General features: G+C 35.6%; 1 protein-coding gene across 2 annotated transcripts in view; it reads right to left on the reverse strand.

The window, feature by feature from the left end:
• Nucleotides 1-792: 792 nt before the first annotated feature.
• Slc35a1 (solute carrier family 35 member A1) overlaps nucleotides 793-21456 on the reverse strand; it is a 29003-nt gene continuing 8339 nt past the window's right edge. For both annotated transcript variants that reach the window (XM_020163803.2, XM_074078493.1), the window contains 6 exons: nucleotides 13448-13607; nucleotides 13117-13269; nucleotides 7454-7520; nucleotides 5064-5240; nucleotides 4480-4614; nucleotides 793-1805 (listed from right to left, as the gene is read on the reverse strand). In XM_020163803.2, the coding sequence (XP_020019392.2) occupies nucleotides 1678-1805; nucleotides 4480-4614; nucleotides 5064-5240; nucleotides 7454-7520; nucleotides 13117-13269; nucleotides 13448-13607 (820 nt within the window). In that variant the 3' untranslated portion in view covers nucleotides 793-1677. The remainder of the gene's footprint in view (nucleotides 1806-4479; nucleotides 4615-5063; nucleotides 5241-7453; nucleotides 7521-13116; nucleotides 13270-13447; nucleotides 13608-21456) is intronic.

A 21456-nucleotide genomic window follows, 5' to 3' on the forward strand; every position in this document is an offset into this window, starting at 1 on the left:
TAAACCATTGAAATGGAGGTTTTAAGCTTCTGCATATTGTTAAGGTATATTTTGGGTGACTGGATAATATGGGCTTGGTTTAGGAAAATGAGTGAGATGTGATTGATATTCTTGATCAGCATGGCCATCCTTTGCCTATGTCTCCATTCAGACCTTGCTACAATTTATTCTTATGTTGCCAATAGAAATAGACTGAGTGCCAGTGGCCATCTAGTTTTACAGAAAGACAAATTAGAATGAACCAAAGCTTCTCCAGTTGGAATAAACATTATTTTGCATTGGCAAGAATTGTTTATCTTCTTAGTCCTAGAAAAGACTCATCCTTGTATTCATTCTTAATCTTAATCAAATTAGCTTCCAGATTGCTAATTTTCTATTTAAAGTAGCATTAGAATTTCTTTACCACAGAATAAAAATGTAGACTCAGGATATGTTTTACATGTCCAGTATCACTCTCCAGTACTTAGGAGAAATTGTAGACTCCTAAGTAATTCCATCTTGAGTGAAATGATAGAGGGACAGTAATATTAGAATCAAGTCTTCACAAAAACAGCTCCCTAGAAAGATTGCTCATTAATTCCAACAACCTAGAGTCCTGTAGCCCAACTGCAGTCCTTATAAATTCCTTTCTTGACTTAAGGCTTACGAAAATTGGGTTGTAGCGGTTATGTGCAAAGAAAGAACCTAGTTTGATACAGTTCCACACATAGAAAAAAAGAATAACATTTCAAATTTTTATGCTTTTGCATTATCTTAATGAATTATATTCATAAATAAGTGATGAAACAGAGCTGGTACAAATAAATTAGGTTTATTGCTGAATTTCCCCATTAACACTATAGAATTTTTTTTAAAAAACACTGCAATTTCACAAGTTATTGAGAGCCCAACAGTTAACCATACTTTATATTAAAAAAAAAGTAGAAAAGTGACAGTAGAAATTTTTGTCTACTAAATTTTGTCATCTAACAGCAAAGAAATATGACTCAGACAGTGAATGGCACAAATACTGCACTACAGGTTCTCAGTCACCACCCAGTCACCACCCAGAAATCATTTTCCAAGTTATGAAGTAGATTCAGTGTGAGAATCTACACATTCAGTTTGTTTCTGAACTAGCCTGCCTTGTTTCTTCCTCTTTTATTAAAAAAAAAAAGAGCTAGGTCTTTGCTGCTACTGGGACAAAATACTGTACATGAAATTGGAGAATAAGGAGGGATTGTCCTCCCCCACCAGTACCTGAACAAGAGAACAGTTAGTACAGAAATGGCTTTGGCACTTTAACTCTTAAACATTGTCCCAAACCTTGTTACTTGAATATTGTAGTTTTGAATGATTTCTTAAATATCCTATCATCTCCACACTTTTTTATGTACATTATATATATATATATATGTGTGTGTGTACGTTATATATATATATGTATACATATATATATACACACACACACATATATATATGTATATATACACACATACACATAATAAAATTGCTTCTTCTAAAATAATACAGCTTGGCCCTAAACAGGCCCACACTGAATCTCTGTATCCTTCTTGATTTTTATGCTATACAGTTCATTTATTATTGTTATTTGTTTAAGCTACCTTCTGGGATTGACTTAAGGCTCTAGTTTAATGCAATAGTTCAGTCACAGCAGGAATCACTTGAGGCTCCAAATCACACACCAATGATTCTCTCTTTTGAAGCTGGTTCTCCTTGTTGGATGGATGTAGTGTCTTGTCTGGGTAATCCATAGAGGTATATGGAAACACAGACGAGAAGGGTTCCCAGAGCAAAGGTGAGTGCTGGAGAAAGGAAAAAAATAAGTTTAATCTGTATTTATACCCTTGAAATTCTCTAACAATGATTAGCTTTAAGTTTTTAAAAAATTTTTAATGGTAGGTTTACACTATCAGGTCATAAGAAAAATAAATAAAAGTTAATGTTCTGTTTTATGATGGTAAGATTTAGAAAAGTTATCCATTCTACCAAAATGAAAAAGGTAAAATCAAGGGAATGATGATCAATGATCACTGAATGCATACTTTTCAAGAACATTATTATGACTTATGCCTGTAATGCTAACTACATGGGAGGGTAAGATAAGGAGGATCATGGTTCAAGGTCAGCCTAAGCAAATAGTTTCCAAGAATCCCATCTCCAAAATAACCAGAGCAGAATGGACTGAAAGTGTGGCTCAAGTCGTAGAGTGTCTGTTTTTGTGGCTCAAGTCGTAGAGTGTCTGTTTTTCAAGTGCAAATTCCTGAGTCCAAACCCAGTTCCACCAAAATAAAAAAGTACAAAAATTACATACATACATATACAATTATGGCTATCTTGGACTATTGTTACAAAGAGCATAACAGCTTCTCCATAAGATAAATAAATTTAAAGGAACTGTGTAAATAATATAAAACTATATGGATACAAAAGAAAATGCAGATGTAGCTTTTCCACTTTCACAGAAACCTGTGAAAGCTCAGAGTAAAAGATAGTTGAGCAAGACCATTGGAAATTTCTGAATATGAGATGAGGGGTGATTTACTGTATAAAATTACACATGCTGCTGCACTTAACCTTTTTTTCATCTTAATTCTGAAAATGAGGATACAATAAACTGAATTACATCTTGTTTAAATCTGACTCGTAGCCATTATATAAATAAATGCTTATGTCAAATCTGTATATTCTGTTTAAAACTGAAGCATGGCTGGATGATCGTGGCTCACACCTGTAATCCAAGCTACTCAGGGTAGAGATGAGGAGGACTTTAGTTCAAGGCCAGCCTGGGCAAAAAGGGAGACCCTATTGGTATTTCAAAATACCAACACAAGAAAGGCTGGTGGAGTGGCTCAAGAGGTACAGCACCTACCTAGCAAGTGTCAGGCACAGTATCACAAAAAAAGAAAAAAGCTGAAGCATATTCAATATAGTCTACAATAGGACACTCTATTGCAGAGAAACTATATCAAACTACAATATTAGTTCACTCTTAACTAGAAAACACCAGCTTTGACTCCAAAGGGGGTGGGGCAGTTTACATCTAAATAGTTAACTGAAAGATTGCTAAGACCACACTGACCAAAAGCACTTTATACTGTTACCAAATTTTCCTTAGGAACAAAGACAAAAGGATTATGTTGAACACAAGGATGGATCAGAACTGTAATTAAAAGTTCACCCAAATCAAGTAAGAAAAAGGGAAAGTCACCAACAGTGACATGGTAAGTGGTTAGCCTTATAAAGTTTCTTTACTATGTGCCAGGCACTATTCTAATCACATCACCTGACAACAACCCTAGGAAATCAGTCACCTGAGACACAAGTTATATAACTTTCCCAGGGCTTCACAGCTTATAAATAGTACAGGCAGAATTTGAACCATACTATAAAATGGTTTTCTAAGTTTTCTGCAATATTGGTGTTCCTCTGTTTGCATTTATAACAAAAGTCAATTCTAAAATACAATGTAATACAGGCCAGGTTTACTTCTTTTATTTAATGCAGACATTTAACAGATTTTCTGCTTGTGTTATTTTATGGTATAATAACTGGTCAGTGAGGAAAATGACTTATATAGCTTAAAAGCACCCTAAAACAAAGACACCTATCTTTAGAAAATACGAAAGAAAGTCTACATTTGAATTATATTTCCAAAACCAATTTCTACCCAACTAAGTACACAACAAGACCATACAAGCTAAAGAGGGAGAGGAGGTATTTTTTTTCCTACTTTCCTTAGAGTAAGTCTTTATAGTTTTAATTCCACTGCTGAAAGTAATCAATTCCTCAACTTTTGTTTCTTTCTCCCTGAACACCTAGTTGTACTACAGTGGTCCCTGAGTATCCATGGAGAATTGGTTCCAGGTCCCCCAGGTTTCAAAACCTGCAGATGCTGAGATCTCATGTATAAAATGGCACAGCATTTGTACATACCTTATGCACATCCTCCTGTATACTCAAAAGCATTCATAGGCATAGGTTATTTATAATACCTAATACAATATAAATGCTAATTATATAACTAGTTATAAGGGAACACTGATAAGAAGAAAAGGTCTGTACACAATTTTTTCCCAAATATTTTCCATCCATGATTGGTTGAATCTAGGGATACAGAACCTAGACATGGAAGGCCACTTGTTCCCCCTACTCACTCAAGTCATCTTATATTTAGTATTTCAGGAACAGGGAGGTCTTGACTACGGAAAAGTTCCTTGTAGTAGCCAAGTAGCCCCCTCACTTTCACATACAACCAGCACCCCTCAGCTTAAGCTCTAGAACCATCTAAGCAGCCTAAGGACAGCTTACATTCCATACAACCACGGACTGCCGCACTTGTAGAATAAATTATGGTAACAAAATTCGGAATTTCTATAAACACTGTGGCAACTGCCCCTTTTACAAAAGGTAAAATAAATCATGGAAGTGATAGCCTCTCCCATGTCAACAGTGGATTTAATACAAACCACGACATACTTATCTGTAATCCAAATAGTATCACTGAAGCAATGGTAGAAAGGACAATAGCAGCTGCTGCAGAAAAGCCTTTCATGATGTTGTCTGTGTACTTGACCACAACAGAAGTGTACAGGCCTCCAACACTTGCAAGAACTTGAAATACAAAGAAATAAAATCTTAATACTCAAATAAATGAAACACTGCATAATAGTGAGGTAATTTTCATCCCTAGAGATGCCACGCTAATTTAGCTAGGAAAAGGAAAACACTATTTTCCTTAGTAGCAGTCAAATGAAAATCTACTAAAATTGAGTAGTAATTCCTACTTAACTTTGTTTCTAAAATGCCCAAAGGGCTATGTGGTCCTACTAAATTTTATGCATTTATTGCTAGCACATGAGATTCTTTTGATGGTGAAGGCAAAATTGCTTTGGGATAGCTATGCCACAAAAGTAAGTCAATAAAACCAAAATTACATTTTCAAAGTGGTACTCACAGTATCAAAGGAATAATTTCAAAATGCTATAAAGGCTTAAAACAGACATCTAACTTAAAAAAAAAAGTAAGGATCTACTTAGAATCTTTAATTCCTAGATACTTACAAATGACAAACCAGACATAATATGTGTAACCATAGAAAAATCCTTTGTCTTTAATTTCAGCTCCATCTGACAAGTAGGCGCCAACTAATGTCACAATAATCCCTGATAGGTACATTTGAATGTTTCTAACCCAAAGGGAAGTGTCTGAACTCTTTAAGACTTTTTCAAAATACACTCCTGAAAGAAAATAAGACATGACAATACTAAATATATTATTATAAATTAATTTTAAGTGTTTTTCATTTACAAAGAACCCTGAAGATATGTAAAGCATATGATTTGGGAAATAAGCATACGTAACATTAGTGAAATATACATTATGTAGGTTTTTGACACATGATAAAATGAACATCACCAATTTGCACTTTTACAGAGCACACATATTAATAACCAAGAAGGAACTTCATATGCTACTTTTGACAAGAGGTTGTTAATTATTGTTAAGAACAGTTTCTCCCTTGAAGTCACAAAAGCTGTCTACTACTCCCTTGAGGTCACAAATGCCAATAAAATACTTGCTTTGGTCATCTGAAAAACAATTCATGGAATGAATTATCTAAATCATACTACTGTAATATCTGCCTGGTAATGAATACTCCTAACTTTGCAAAATAACCTACAAATTCACCACTGGGAGTCTTTTCCAAGTGGCACAACTAAAAAACAATTCACTACAACTTGCGCTGAGTGAAGCCATTTTCCTTTTCAGAAGGACCATGAACTCTTAACTAGGTAATAAATTTTGGATGTGCATTTTTCTGAGGTTGTGAGACTATAGACTATAGACTTTTTTTCCAGATAATCCAAAGGAATACAGGACTCCCCAAAAAGTCACATACCACTACTGTAAATGAATGCATGTTTAACAAGGACATTAAAGATTTTAGTTATCAGTACCACATTGGAAACTTACTAATTGGTACTATGATATTCATCAACTAAAAAGTCCAATAAACAACAAGATTGTTTTTAAATAGCCAGACAATGGAAATAAACATAAAATGGCTGTTCTTACTTTCACCTTTGATTTTGTTTATAGAGAGGCTGAATGTAAATACAATGTCAGATGTAAACATTTAATTGTCCAAAAATATTGTTCAAAATCAAAAGTATATTTAGGGGTGTCTCAATTTTTGTTCCTAATTTTTTTGTCTCCTAAGAATAAAATTTTAGCATACTGTGGTTAATTAAGTATATTCCTAAATTCAGATTTTCCTGTTTCTTTTGAAACATTTTATTTATAAGCTATATTTTATTTCCATATCCTGTTTTCCTAAAATAAAAAAATAAAAATAATCCTAACTCTTAAAACATGTAAAATAAAGATAAATGATAAACATATAGTTCTATCTAATATATTCTTTACTAAGAAAGAGCTCTAAATTTCATCCCTGCTGGAACTATTTCTAAAACAATTTCTTACATTACACTAATACACATTAACATTCGTACTATTTTTTTTTTTTCTCCAGTACTAGGGACTGAACTAAGAGCCTCACAAACAAGCACTCTACTTTTTTTTTCAGTACTGGGGCTTGAACTCAGGGCCTTAACCTTGAGCCACTCCACCAGCCCTGTTTTTGTGAAGGGTTTTTCAAGATAGGGTCTTACAGAACTATTTGCCTGGGCTGGCTTCGAACTGCTATTCTCCTGATCTCTGCATCCTGAGTAGCTAGGATTACAGGTGTGAGCCACCAGCGCCCAGCAGCACTCTTTCTCTTAACCCATGCCCCCAACCCCCAGTCCTTTTGCTTTAAAACTTTGTTTTAAGATAGGGTCTTGTTAACTTTGAGATTTCTGCCTCTGCTTCCTGAGTAGCTGGAATTACAGCAGTGCACCACCACAGCTGGGAATATTCATACTTTCTTGTCTTTATTTGATCCATTAGCAGAGTGACTGTCTATACATGTGATCCCAGACTTCCCTGGTTGTCGATATTAGTGATTTTATGTTCCTTTCCGTTTTTGGAGAGGTACAACTGCACCCACCTCCTCTTTCTATTCCACAGCTCTCAGTCTGCTGAAGAAGAGGAAGAACTTGAGGTTGTAGGGCAAAACAGACACACAGCTGGTAACATTAACCACCTACAGCAGCAGAGGCTAGCCTCAGGACAATGCCAGTTCCAGAACAATGGAAAGACATAATGCGCTTTCTGAAGGCTAATTTCCTCCATTTGCAGAGGTCTTTTTTCATTTACTTTTGGGTTCTTGACTGGACTGAGATGGTCAAGGATGACAGAAGTGTATTCTCACACAATAGCTGACACAAAACAGTAAGTAAGAAGATAAAGTTTTAATGGAAAATACTGTCAGGCTAAAGCAAGATAAGCTAAATCCATTAATGTTTTCAAAAAAAATGTGACAGCAGGATAAAATGCTTTCACAACATACCTGCAAATCCTGAGCATAATACAGCAATAGCTATTGCACCAAACCCTAATAATGGATTCTGTTCCACCTGCAATATTAATTTTTAAAGTTATTTTCAGTGACTAACAAGTACAATTCACCCAACAGTCCAAACAAACGAACACAAGAAACTGTTATAGTTCTACTAAAAGTAAACTTCATATCAAACACAGCTAGTCTATAGAATAAGATAGGACCAAACAAAATAAAAAGATCAATCTAGAAATTAACCAGAACACTTAAATTGAAAATGTGTACCTCAAACCACATAGCATATGCAAAGTATAACATGTATACCTATTTCCTAATAGTAGTACGTACTCTGGCACACAATTTTGCATAGTTCATCTGCTTCTTAATATTAATTTCTGCCACCACCCTAATTGAAACCCTTATAGCATCAGTCTTCAAAATGGTAACTGTTGGACTTACTTATTTCCCATCACCTACAGGATGAATTGCTAGCATTTGAGTATCCCCACTTTAATTTTTATCAAATATTTATAGTATACCTTGTGTTTACCAGAATCTTTGCTATATACTGAGTAATAAAGAAGGTGATGATAAGCAGTTCTGAAATAGTTTCATGTATAGAAGAGAACTGTAAGTATATATAATCATAATACTTTGAGACAAGTGCCAACATAAGCATGTATCTGGAGCCCCAATCTACAGTTTCAACTTTATTTTCTCTTTCTTCCCTAAACTAACCCATGGAAGCTTTCATCTGCCTTTCCTAAGAGATAGGTATTATCTCAATTGTATCACTGAAATTAGAGTGTTAAGATTCAAGACTACATTTTAATAAGGATGCATATATCTTGTTCAAAATAAATAAGCCTAATGTAAGGAGAGTAAGTACCTGAGAGAGAAAGCTTGGTCTAAAATGTTTGTATGAAGATAAAAGGAGAAACAGAAGACATTGTAGACCAGTAGTTCTCAAAATATGGTCCCTGGACCAGCAACAGCTTCATCACCTAGGAATTTATTAGAAATGAAAATTGTCAGGCCCTACTCCAGATCTACTGAATCATAAACTATGGGGATGGTCCCAGTAATCTGTTTTAAGTTGCTTCTGATGTATATAAAAATTTAAGAGCCACTGCTACACTATAGACTAAACTGATTAATATGGATGCTTTCCTATTACAAATTACAAGATGAGTATAGATATGAAAAAATCATAGTGTGTGATATTACCATACTGCTAAAAATAGAGTCAAGTAAATTTCTGACTTGCTTTCCTGTCAGTTTAATCTATACAGTTAGGCTGAAAGTCCAGCATGAGAAAGTAACTGCTTGAGCTAAAGCCAACCCAATCTATACAGGTAAGAAAAACAGTGATGGAAACTGCTTCACTGGGCTTAACTCTGATGAGAAACTGATGGCTGGTGAAGTGAACATGATGGAAATTTAGGAAGAAGCAGGAATGTCATCTCAGCATGAGTGACAGCCAGACACAGCACAGTTAAGAGACATGTGCACCAATCTTGAATAAATCAAAATTCAAAAAAGATAAAGTTCAATTAGCTTAGTTATTCCATGACTAGTGAAAGAGCTTCAAGAGGGATTAAGAGGTTCTAAGAATGAGGTTCTTGTGAGGTTCTTGTGAAAAGAACACATAAAGGGGGTGTGATTTAAGTAAGCAGACCTCTTGCCTAGAAGGTAAGAGGCTCTGAGTTCAAACCCTAGTACCACCAAAAAAAGACAAAAAAAAAAAAAGAAGAAGAAGAAATCAGCCTTAAAAAGAAATGAACATGATTAATTAAGGGTACTGAACTTACAGATCATAAAAACAATGCAAACAGGCATTTAAAAATAATATCAAGAAACTGAAAACTCAAGAATAAGCAGAGGCTTGCAAAAATAAAACATTAAAAGTATTCTTGCATTGTACGCATATATGAATAAAAGAAAAAAAAGTATTCTTGAAGAGAAGTATAATTTTTGAATTAGATAATACACTGTTAGATAACAAGAAAATAAAATTACCCAAAGCTAGTTTCTATTTTATTTGTGAATGATTTTAAAATTATAAACATATTTAAGAAAACTGATGTCCAAGACATCTGATTTGCTATTATAATACCTACCTAAATAAACTAAATTGAAGTCTCTTTATCACAAAAAGTCAGTGAGTTAACATATGCACAGCACTCAGAGTAATGCTAGTATTGATTATAGTTATTATATTGATTACCAGTGAAATTTTAGAACAGACTTCCTGATTATTTGAAGCACTTAAGTTTAATAGTTATCAATGGAAAATAGTGTGGCTTCTCAAAGAGTAGAACATACCACATTTCCTTACTGAAAGGATTCCTAGAGTTAAGTAATAAGGGAATTCCATAGAGATTCTGACAGATTTGCATAGTAACTCTGTGGACAAGATAGAAATGTAGTGAGGATGACAGTACAATGAGGGCAGAGCAGGACAACAGGTGTATGCCAGAGAGAACACAACAGGCAGCATCACTTCATAACAATCTGCTCCCAAGAAAATAAACCCACTCCTTCAAGAAAGGCATTAATCCCCCTTAGCGAAATAATCACCTCTTAAAGCTTCCACCTCCCGATACCACCATGATCTAAGTCAAATTTCAGTAAGAGTTTCAGAGGGGACAAACCATAATCCAACCACATTAAGAAAGAATAAAAATGAGACACTTGAATGGGATCAAAATAAAACACAAGTAGCAAGAAAGGGCCCAGCAAGTGGTTAAATTTCAGTAAAATTCACCTTTGTTAATGAAAAAAAGGTACAATACATGCTCATATAGAAGTATGCTAGTTAACAGAACAAAATCAAGCTAGACCAGCAACCAGCACTAACATGCCAGGCATATAAATGAACCAACATAGAAACAGATCCTCCACCCCCAATCAAGCCTCTGATTACTACAGACTTAACCAGTAGCTTCACTGCAACCTTATAAGAGAACTACAGCTAGAACCACCTAACTTCAAATACCTGACCCATAGAAATTGTTGAGAGATAATGTTTTAGTAAGCAAGAAAAAAAAAAATCAAACTAGGTACACTGGTGCATGCCTGTTAATCCCAGTATTTGAGAGACTGAAGCAAGAGGCTCACAAGTTTAAAGCCAGTCTTGGCTACAATAGTGAGTTCTAGGCTAACCTAGACTATGTACCAAGACCTGTTTCACAAAAACAACAAATGAATAGCCAAGTTATGGAAACAGCCAAGATGTCCCACCACTGACGAATGGATTAAGAAAATGTGCTATCTATACACAATGGAATTTTATGCAGCCATGAAGAAGAACGAAATGTTATCATTCACTGGCAAATGGATGGAATTGGAGAACATCATTCTGAGTGAGGTTAGCCTGGCCCAAAAGACCAAAAATCGTATGTTCTCCCTCATATGTGGACATTAGATCAAGGGCAAACACAACAAGGGGATTGGACTTTGAGCACATGATAAAAGCGAGAGCACACAAGGGAGGGGTGAGGACAGGTAAGACACCTAAAAAATTAGCTAGCATTTGTTGCCCTTAACACAGAGAAACTAAAGCAGATACCTTAAAAGCAACTGAGGCCAATAGGAAAAGGGGACCAGGAACTAGAGAAAAGGTGAGATCAAAAAGAATTAACCTAGAAGGTAACACCCACGCACAGGAAATCAATGTGAGTCAACTCCATGTATAGCTATCCTTATCTCAACCAGCAAAAACCCTTGTTCCTTCCTATTATTGCTTATACTCTCTCTACAACAAAATTAGAGATAAGGGCAAAATAGTTTCTGCTGGGTATTGAGGGGGTGGGGGGAGAGGGAGGGGGCGGAGTGGGTGGTAAGGGAGGGGGTGGGGACAGGGGGGAGAAATGACCCAAGCCTTGTATGCACATACGAATAATAAAACAATAAAAAAAAACAAATCAAGCTAGAGAGAGAATTTACATGCTACAGCCACAGAATTGAATACCCAGAAGACATCTGTCCACTCTACAAAGCATAATACTCAAAGGACAGCAAACAATGGATAAGAAACTGGAAAGAACTCAAGCAGCTGAGCAATGACCCAATGCTAACAAGATGAGCTTCATAAATACAAACACATCTTGCACTGCAGTTTAGAATAAACCCACTACACAGGACATTCGAATATGTCAAACTATTTGACACGCCTACATAAACTGTATAGTCAATTATAAAATGGACACCCTGCTCCCCCAAAAAATTCAGAACAAAGGGGCTAATCATCAACCTATACCTCAGTCAAACCCACTAGGACAGCATCCAGAAATAGAAGTTTCAGAACACTGAGAAACAATGACAGACCAATGTATCTACAAGAGACACTGGCAGTGTTGGTGCAGAAGGCAGAGTCTGGAAGGTTCTGTCTAGAAACCATACCATGGGAAATAACAATAGTGTTACTTAAATGGGGGGGGGGTGGAACCTGCAGAGCCAGATTGTGACATTATCCTCAAACATTCACAAGCTCATCGTATGGAGTTAGTAGGGATCTGAGTTATTGTAACAAGAATGAAGAAGAATGAAAGATATTTACAGGAAGCTGCATTCTGCAGCTTGCTAGAATGGCCCAAAGTAGAGTAATCAGCCCTGTACTGTGCTTTAGTTAACAGCTTTTAAACATATTACCTATGAAGGTGGACCGAACACCTTTTCTAATGACAAGATACTACTTAAAATTCACATTTAGCATGCTTGTCTTCCCAAATAATTATTTCTCTGAAGTTCTACAGGTGAGTCAAATGTGTAGTTGTATATTTGATAAATGTTTTAAAATGTCACCAGATATATAAGCATGCTTCCACATCATCTGAAGGCAACAACTACTAATCTAAATTCATTTTCTGAAATTCTACCAAGCTACAGAGTAATTAATAAAAGGAAGGCTTCCTACTTTTACCAGTTCTGTGTACATTCCCAGCTGCCTTCTATTCCTAAAAGAAACATAGTCCATTTGCTAAAAATTGAGGAGAATATTCATTATACAGGGAAACCGCTGACCTTCAGAAAATCATTCACTAGAGTTTTGCTTCCTGCTTCTGTTTGGGGAAATGACTTGTTGAAGCATATAGTATTTTATAAAATAAGATATGTACCTTAAAATACACTCTTGATACCTTTAAGGAAAAGGTTTTTTGTTTTTTGGTTTTTTTGTCCTGTTTTTATTATTAGTGCTCAGAACATTCCTCCCTGGTCATTCCTACTGCTGACAACAGGAATATGTGCCAAAGGATAAGAGACTGAGTTGAGGAGAATGAAAACTAGATGGAATAAATCTTGCCCAGAATTTCTGAAATGTCAAAAATCTAGAAGTTCTGATCGTGTACACTGTGGAAGCTGGCACAGTTTTAGCCACAACTTAGCTATTAACTATCTTTGGACTAGTTACTTCACCTTTTTGGACTTCAGTTTTGTCACCTGTAAAACAAAGGAGGTTGGGTAACTTCATCTCTGATATGTTTTACTACTTTTGTTTAAGAAACAAAGCCAGTGAATATTATCCTAGTAATTACATAATGCCTATGTATATGACAAGTGCATCTTAAATCAAAGAAATCATCAGTGTGACTGGTCTGAAATGTACAAGCCTAAAGTGTATAAGATAGGATGGTTCCTATTTTATTTATGGTATGCATTTTATTTCTTACCACCACTTTTGTAGCTTGGGCTGGTTTCCACTGTACTAGTGTGACTCCACCACACAGCATAAAAACTGAAATCCACTGCAATTTGCTGAGTGTCCGGTTTAACATTAAAACAGTACATAAAGCAGTACAAGGGATCTTCAATTGGTAGGTCACCTAGAAACAAATGAATTAATAAATTCAGCTGATATTAGTCTCTAATACAATTAGATTCTTTCTGATATTATTAACGGAGCTGAGAAAAATACTTGATGCCAGTAAAAAATTAAAAATTTTTTCTCCATAAAAACGTTTTTAAAATTCAGAGCTTTTTATTATTATTAATGCCACTTACCTGATACACTGCTGCATCCAGATTGCTAAGAGCTAGGAAAGCCATGTTGTTCTGAACAGCATACACTAACGAAGGCACACTTAGCTTCATCAGCTCCTTGGGGCTCCCCAAGACATTTTCACTTAAAGATGCCTTGAATTTACCCAAACTACCAGTTTCTCTTTGAAAACAAAAGCGGGGAGATGAGAGGGTGGTGAGGCAGATAATTAAGAGCATTCTTAGTTTGGTTTATTTTTTGCAATGCTGGGGATCAAACCCAGAGACTTATGCATGCTGGGCAAGTACACTACCACCGAGTAACATTCCCCAGACCTTTGTTTTTGAGGCAGGATCTTACTGTGTAGCCTAAACTGGCCTCCAACTTGTAATCCTTCTGCCTCTGTTCCTGAGTGCTGGCATTATAGGCATATACCACCATGCCCAGCTTAAAGTGCATTCTTTTTTCTTTTTGCGGTACTGGGGTTTTGACCTCAGGACTTTATACTAGGTAGGCGCTCTATCACTTAAGCCCTCCACCAGCCCTTTTTTGTGTTGGGTATTTTCGAGATGGGGTCTTGTCAACTATTTGCCCATGCTAGCCTCAAACTGCAGTCCTCTGAACTCTGCCTCCTGAGTAAGTTAGATTATAGGTATGAGCCATTGGCACCCAGCTTAAAGACCATTCTTGTAATAAGACTTCCTTACATAGGACAGCTATATTGTGATAAGTCCGCTGATGTAATCTGGTACACTTTTTAAAATAATATCCAACTATTACAGATTTTTAATAGAAATATACCAATGACACCATTCCCATTTAAAAATTATAATTATTTAGAAAAATAAGAGAATAACTAGATTTACCACTATCTATCTACAGTCAAAGCTCCAGTGTTTTTAAGTATATAGTAAGAAACAAGATACCAGGAGACAGAATTGCTGGTAGATACAACCCATTAAAAAAAACAAAAATCCTTTGCCATGCTTGCCTGTATCCCAGCAAGTGGGGGAGTCAAAGAAGGACCACACACAGTTCATGGCCAACCCAGTAAAGTTAAAACTCAAGACCCTATCTCTGTTTACAAACTAAAACCAAAAGAACTGGGGGGAGGGCACAGCTCCCCTCTGAGTGCCTGCCTAGCAAGTACAAGGCCCTGAGTTCAATCCCCAGTACCACACCAAAAAAAAGCTTACAGCTATTTTTTATATGTAGTCTTCTATTAAATTTCCTGTTGGAACATTCTGATTTTTATCATTGGAGTGGAATCTATGTACAACCTTTTGCTATCTGAATAAATCCTGAAGCTCCATGTTGATTGCAGATTGATCCACTGCCTCCCCATCTAAATTTCCTACCTCTGGGCTGAAACCAATTTCTGACCAAGAGTAGGCCTCATTCTTCCAGCTCTTGATCTGCTGAGAACTACCAGGCAGAAAATCCTTGGCTAGGTTACCAAGGCACTGTGCAAAATGGAACACAGCAGAAGTTATTCATGAACTTAAGAAATTTATAAATTTCTTATTATCTGCCAAGTTTTATATAATTAACTCACTTAAGATTGAGGGGTTGAGTTATAAAAACCAATGATAACATCAATTTGGAGACAAAAATAGCCATCATACTTACTCCTTCCCTAAACCCTGAACCCATTATAGTATGGATACAAAGAGGCAGTAAAAATGTAAGCCCAGCAGGAGAGTTAAATAGAGCTGAAAAATCTGTAACTGTAACTTAGGTATCTAACAGCTTTGTTAACTATTTAGGTAATACATGAAGTAGTAAAATAATCTGATCTTACTATGGATAAGAAGTTCAAGTATTTCAGATACTCTTATTACTACCACACGCCCATAGTATATAGACATTAACATTGACACATCCTGCTAGGGTTAGTCTGAGATGAATAGCAAACAATAAAAAGCTGACTTTGTTCTAAAGCAGTGAGAAGGTATCTTACTTCCTTTTCTTTGTTCCACCAGTAGCAGATTTAAATCTTCATTGTCAGTGTTACCAGGTGTCACAGACAAGACTTAGGAAAGCATACAGCTAACAAGCAATTCTCCTCTAAGTTGTAGTAGTAGTTTTTGAAAAAACAGAATTTTTAAAAGTTGTGTTATTTTATAGTTAGAAACAGGGAAGTTACCAGAAAAATCACCTTATTCAGTGCCAGGCATGGTGCATCATACTATAATCCCAACACTTGGGAAGCTGAGGGAGTTGGAACATGAGCTCCAGGCCAGCCTGGACTATACAGCAAGACCCTGTCTCAGAAGAAAAATCGCATTCTTCATATAGATAACTTTTACAACATCACTGCTAATCTATACCCTCTCTTCAAATGGAATTTACTAATTTACTTTTCAACTTAAAAGTGATCCAATAAAATAATACAGATGCACAAAGTATATGTATAAAGATAAATACTACATCCTTGTTTTGCAGAAGACTATAAACAACCCAAGAGAATAATGTATGAGATAAATCCATAGTGAAATACCATGCAGCTTTTAGAAAGAATTAAGACATTTCTGTGTACTGACATGAAACATTTTAAGCATAAGAAAAAATAATAAAACATTTAATTGTAAAAAAACAAAGTAAAGTGGGATACAGTATATACAGCAGTCTCTTCCACATAACCAAAATTCATTAACTGGACCACATTTACTTTAATAAACCTTATTTATCAAAGTAGCCATCCATTATTTTTTCTATTTAACTTCTGATTGAAATGAGTATAATTTCATATTCTAAAACTTCTGGGAAATTTTAAGTAAAATCAACAAGAACAGGGGAACCTGAGGTTAAATACAAATGGAAACCCAAAAGACCTGACATTATTTAAATGTATAGCAAAATTATACTAAAGAGGAAAAAGAGAACTAACCCAGCTATTCTAAAACATGATTTTTACTCTGTGCTCTAAAACTAAAAGCAAAAAGAACTACATACAAATACTGAACTTCAGGTAATAAATTTTTTTCACAGGTATATTTAGAAATTCTGAAACTTACTATATATTCTAGGACTGAGCAAGTAAGTAAATATCTTGAGTACAATAGAAGCCAAACTCATCATCATTTGAGAAAGGAACAAAGATACGTAAGTGGAAAATTAGAAAACCCTATGGCACTGGACCATAATTGTAGGCATCAATATATAAATTACTATACATACACACACAAATAGATATAGATCAGTGTGTATGTATCCACATGCATGTATTTCCTAGCTCTGTATGCTGAAAGGCTCTAGCAGGGTCTAGAAGCAAGAATACTGTTGTAGCAGTGTGTATACCCTATTCTGATTTCCAACCATTCTGAGAAGGAAAACAAAAAAACAAGGAATCCTTGCTATGCTTTAAAAAAAAAAAAAAAACTATTCAGAAGTTGAAACAGGAGGAAGCTTAAGGAAAACCCACTTCCAAATTTGGGACAGTTTGACCATCAAAATAATGATAATGGATTCTAATCCATAAAATAATCCACTAGGTCCATGGAGGTGGGAGTGCAGGTAAAACTCTTTAGAGAAGAATCCCAACTAAGCAGTATATAGGGAATGAAGGACTCTCAGGACTTAGCATTTGACAACATTAGTAGAAAATAAAGCTAGTAAGTAAAGGTATGATGAAAAAAAAGGTTGTTTACCTTTTATTTTATAGTTTCAAACTATCTCTCCATAAAATAGTTAATTACAAAAAGGAAATTAGTAACTTTTCCTAGCAAGAAAACAATGTTAAATCAACAGAAACAGAACAAACAGGTATCATGTATCCTGGTATGTAACTCTAAGGAGACATCATTTCTGTGATATCCCTAACAAAAAATAAATAATAACCTGAATTTAGTCATAACAAAGCATTCAATAAATGTAGTTTGAAAAGTGTCTAGGAAACAAACAACCTATGCTATTCAACAATGTCAAGGACAAAAAAGAAAGATGGAGGAACCATATGAGATTAAAGGAAGCTAGAAATGTGAACAGCTAAATACACAGTATAATCCTGGAGTGAAATGTGGTCCAGGAAAATAATTATTTTGTTAGAAAGGACATTAGTGGGACAACTGGCAAAATTTACCTAAGATCTATAAATTAGATAATATCAGTACTGGCATCTCAATTTTGATTTTATTGTGATTACACAAGATAATGTCTTTGTTTTTAGGAAATATACACTTAAGAATTTTAGATCAGAAGGGTATCTTACCCAAATCTTATTCTCAACAAGATCAGAAAAATATATATACATGTACATATCAATACATACACAAAGAATATAATAAAATGTACATGTTTTATTTTCTGCATGTCATAGATTATGGACCAAATGTTTGTTTATTCCTCCTCCCCAATTTTTATTAAAAAGCGCTATTCCCCAATGTGATGGTATTTAAAGGTGGGGCCTTAGGTTTAGAAGAGGTCAAAAGAGTAGCGTCGTCATGATGGGACCAGTTCCTTGTAAGAAATTAGAGCCTTCTTTCTGTGTCATATATATACACAGGAAAAAAAAAGGGGGGTGGGTAGCTGTTGGAAAGCCAAACACCTAAACTGCCCACACCTTGACCTTGGGTTTACCAAGCTACCAGAACTGTAAGAGAAGTAAGTGTTTATTGCTTAAGCACCCAGTTCATGGTATTTTGTTGTAGGAGCCTGAAGACATATGGAAAGCATGTTAACATTTAGAAATAACAGCAGCCTGAATTAAGACACAGTAAAATGTTAACATTTGAAAATGTTATCTGAAGGTAACATTTGAAAAAAAAGTAATATTTCTCTACTAAAATGACCAGCATAGTGGTGCACACCAGTAATCCCAGCACTTAAGAGGATTGTATGTTTGAAGCCAATTTGGGCTACAAAGTGAAATCCTGTCTCAAAAAAATAAGAATTAAAAGGAAACCACTGAAATGTGTAACAATGCGCGTGCTTATCTTTGTCCTGGCTAATCAAATGACTTCTCAATTATTTCACTGTTCTCAGAGTCATAATTTGAAAATTAGAGATCAAGAAACACGTTTTCTAATCCTACCACTGCCAGTTACTTTCTAGGTACCTTTGTCAAATTAAAACCTCCTTCAGACTAAGATTCCTCATTGGAGGAGAGGACATAATAGCAACAGCTAAAATGGAGCAATGAAAACTAGCTGTATTTACCTGCATATTTCCCTATCTTTTTGCCAAGATGCTACACCTTGACATCTTTATACCACCCCCATCTGGCAGTCTCCATTCTTAACTGCAACAATCCTGAATGTCTTAAAACAGCAAATTTAGTTGCTGTAATCTTAAAGGTGACTGGCACTTTTACATAACACATTTTAACAATAATTAATATTCTGGTATTCCAGAGTATAGTTATATGCTTTCTAAAGAACAGGAATCAGATACCTGCCCATGAGGTTTTTAAAAATTCATTTTTCACAGTAGTCCTAAAAAGGGGAAATTGTCTTTGTTTTTTCTAGGTCAATTTTAGCTTATGGCAAAAAATATATTTTAAATGGTTCCTCAAAAATTTATTGTCTAGTTTTCTTGGTGATCACACTAAGCAATGCAACTCTGTCTTTTGTTCTTTTGCCACAACCTGGAGAAATGAGATTTTACTTCTAAAGAAATAAAAATGAAATCAAAAATCTTTGTTACTCTTCAATAAAATCAATCTATATTTCTTCTAAGTTAAATATCCCAAATTTTTCAAGTGAATTGCATTTACAATTTTCACTTAGTTCTCTTTTAAATACTATAAATACTTAGGGCAAAGAAAAGATTTGTTATTACAATTAAGCTATTACTTACTAGTGCTTTAGCAAACCAGCTATACTCTACAGCTATAGCTTACAGAGGTTACCATACTAATGCAAATGTTAAGGTCTGCAACCCTTCTACTTCTACCCTATAGAAGGAATAAAAGGGAAAAGAATCACAAGAGATTCCCAGCCAGATGACCCAGATTGCCATTATAGGTTCTGTCCAAATAGGATTCCCTAATTATAGAAACTGTCTACCACTTCAAATCCCGAGTCTGGCCTTTGATTCAAAACATGGGTGCTATAGTTTGGGTGTTGAATGTGATCCAAAGGCCCATGTGTTACAGGCTTGGTCTCCAGCTTGGTGCTGTTGGTAGTGGAACCTTTAAGAGATAGGGCCAAGTAGTAGGTCTATAGGTCATTGGAGGCATGCCCGTGAAAAGAACTGAGGGACTCCAGCCCCCTTCTGGCTCTCTTTGCTTCCTGGTCATGAGAGGAGCATGCATTCCTACCATGATGTACTGCCTCACCACATGTCCAAAACAACAGGACTAACTGATCATGGACTAGAACCGCCAAAACTGTGAGCCAAAATAAACATATCTCAGATGTTTCGTTATACCACAGCAAGCTAATATGCTGGGTCTAGAATCTCACTGATCCATTTGGATAGGTCAATTTGTTACTCAGAAATAATATTCCATTCCACACAAAATTATCAACATTCTCACATAAAAACTGAGTCTTACTATACTGTGCATCTTCAAAAACCCACCTGGCATTACCCTTCAAGTTACAATTGCTTCTGATACCCAAAGATTCTAATTTACCTAGTTCATATGCTTGGTTGAAGTTAAATTTACCCTAGCCTCTTCATTTAACTCTCCATAAAGCTCAAGGGCACTGCCTCAGACCAGACTAACTCTTTTGTGATTTTTTTTTTTTTTTGAGACAGGGTCTCACTATGTAGCTAAGGGTGACCTCAAACTCATGATCTTCTTGCCTCAGCCTCCTGAGTGCTGGGATTAGTCTTGGCTTTCTTCTAATTATTTTTTTGGGGGGGCAGCCGTCAGTACTAGGCATTGAACTCAGGGCCTTATATTTGTTAGGCAGGCCTCTACCACTTAAGCAATCCTCCAAGCTCTTTTTCACTTTAGTTAGTTTTCAGATAAGGTCTTGCATTTTTTGCAGAGGCCAGCCTTGGACTGCATGGCTTTTAACAGTGATCCAATATCTGCCTTCCAAGTAGCTGGGATTATAAATGCATTCTACCACACCTGGGCTCTTTTGTGATTTCTTAAACAAGCTGACTTCCATTTGTCTAAAGAGACACCTATTATGTGTTCCTCTTTGTATTAGTTCTGGGGTTTCTGGTTATCTTGTTCAGAAAAAGAGTAATCGTTATAGAATCAAATGACATTGCAAACATGAATACTTTTACAAAATCATTTTAACAGTTTCTTCTAATCCCATATCAAATATGTGATCACTTTCAAATTTATTTCTCTAATCCAGATTTCTCTCTTCTGAGTTCCAAACCTGTTTAATCCACTCCCTGTTCTCCATGCCTAGCTGAATGTCTCAATAGCTTTAAAAACTTTACATTATACCTGTTCAAAATTAAATTGTATCTTCTTTCCCCAAAATCTATTTTTCTTCCTGTCTCAGAAAAAAAATTACTCTATCCAGTTGCTTATACTAAGAAACACAGATATGATTTTTGATACCTTTCACTTACTATAGTTGATTCTCTTATTCATTGATTATTCGTGTGAATTTTCCTACTCTAAAATTTATTTGTAATCTCATAATCTATACTCGCAGCACTTTTACAGTCACTGCGACAGGCACAAGGCTGTAAGAAAGCTGGGCTACCCAACAAGCACACCCTAGGTGAGGTTGAACAGGCTCTCGTTTTAGCTCTCACACTGCAACAAGTGCCATCTATATAGTGTAATCCACTTTCACATTTTTGTGCTTTTGATGGGTGATTTTGCTATTTAAAAGGATCCCCAAGTGTAGTGCCAAACTGCTACCTACTGTTCTACTCTAAGACGTCCGTGCTGTAACGTTACGGAGAAGATACATGTGATAGATAAGCTTCATTCAGGCATGAATTAGAGTGCTGTTGGCCATGAATTCAACACATTTAATTGTTGACATATATTAAATGTTAGCGTTCCACTACTGTAACAAAATATCTGAGATATAAAGAAAGAGGGTTTATTTTATCTCATAAGGTTTGGAAGTTTGATTCCATGATTGGTTGGGTCCATTGCTTTGGG

This window comes from Castor canadensis, chromosome 1, assembly GCF_047511655.1.
Source record: "Castor canadensis chromosome 1, mCasCan1.hap1v2, whole genome shotgun sequence".
In the NCBI taxonomy this organism is placed as follows: Eukaryota; Metazoa; Chordata; class Mammalia; order Rodentia; family Castoridae; genus Castor; species Castor canadensis.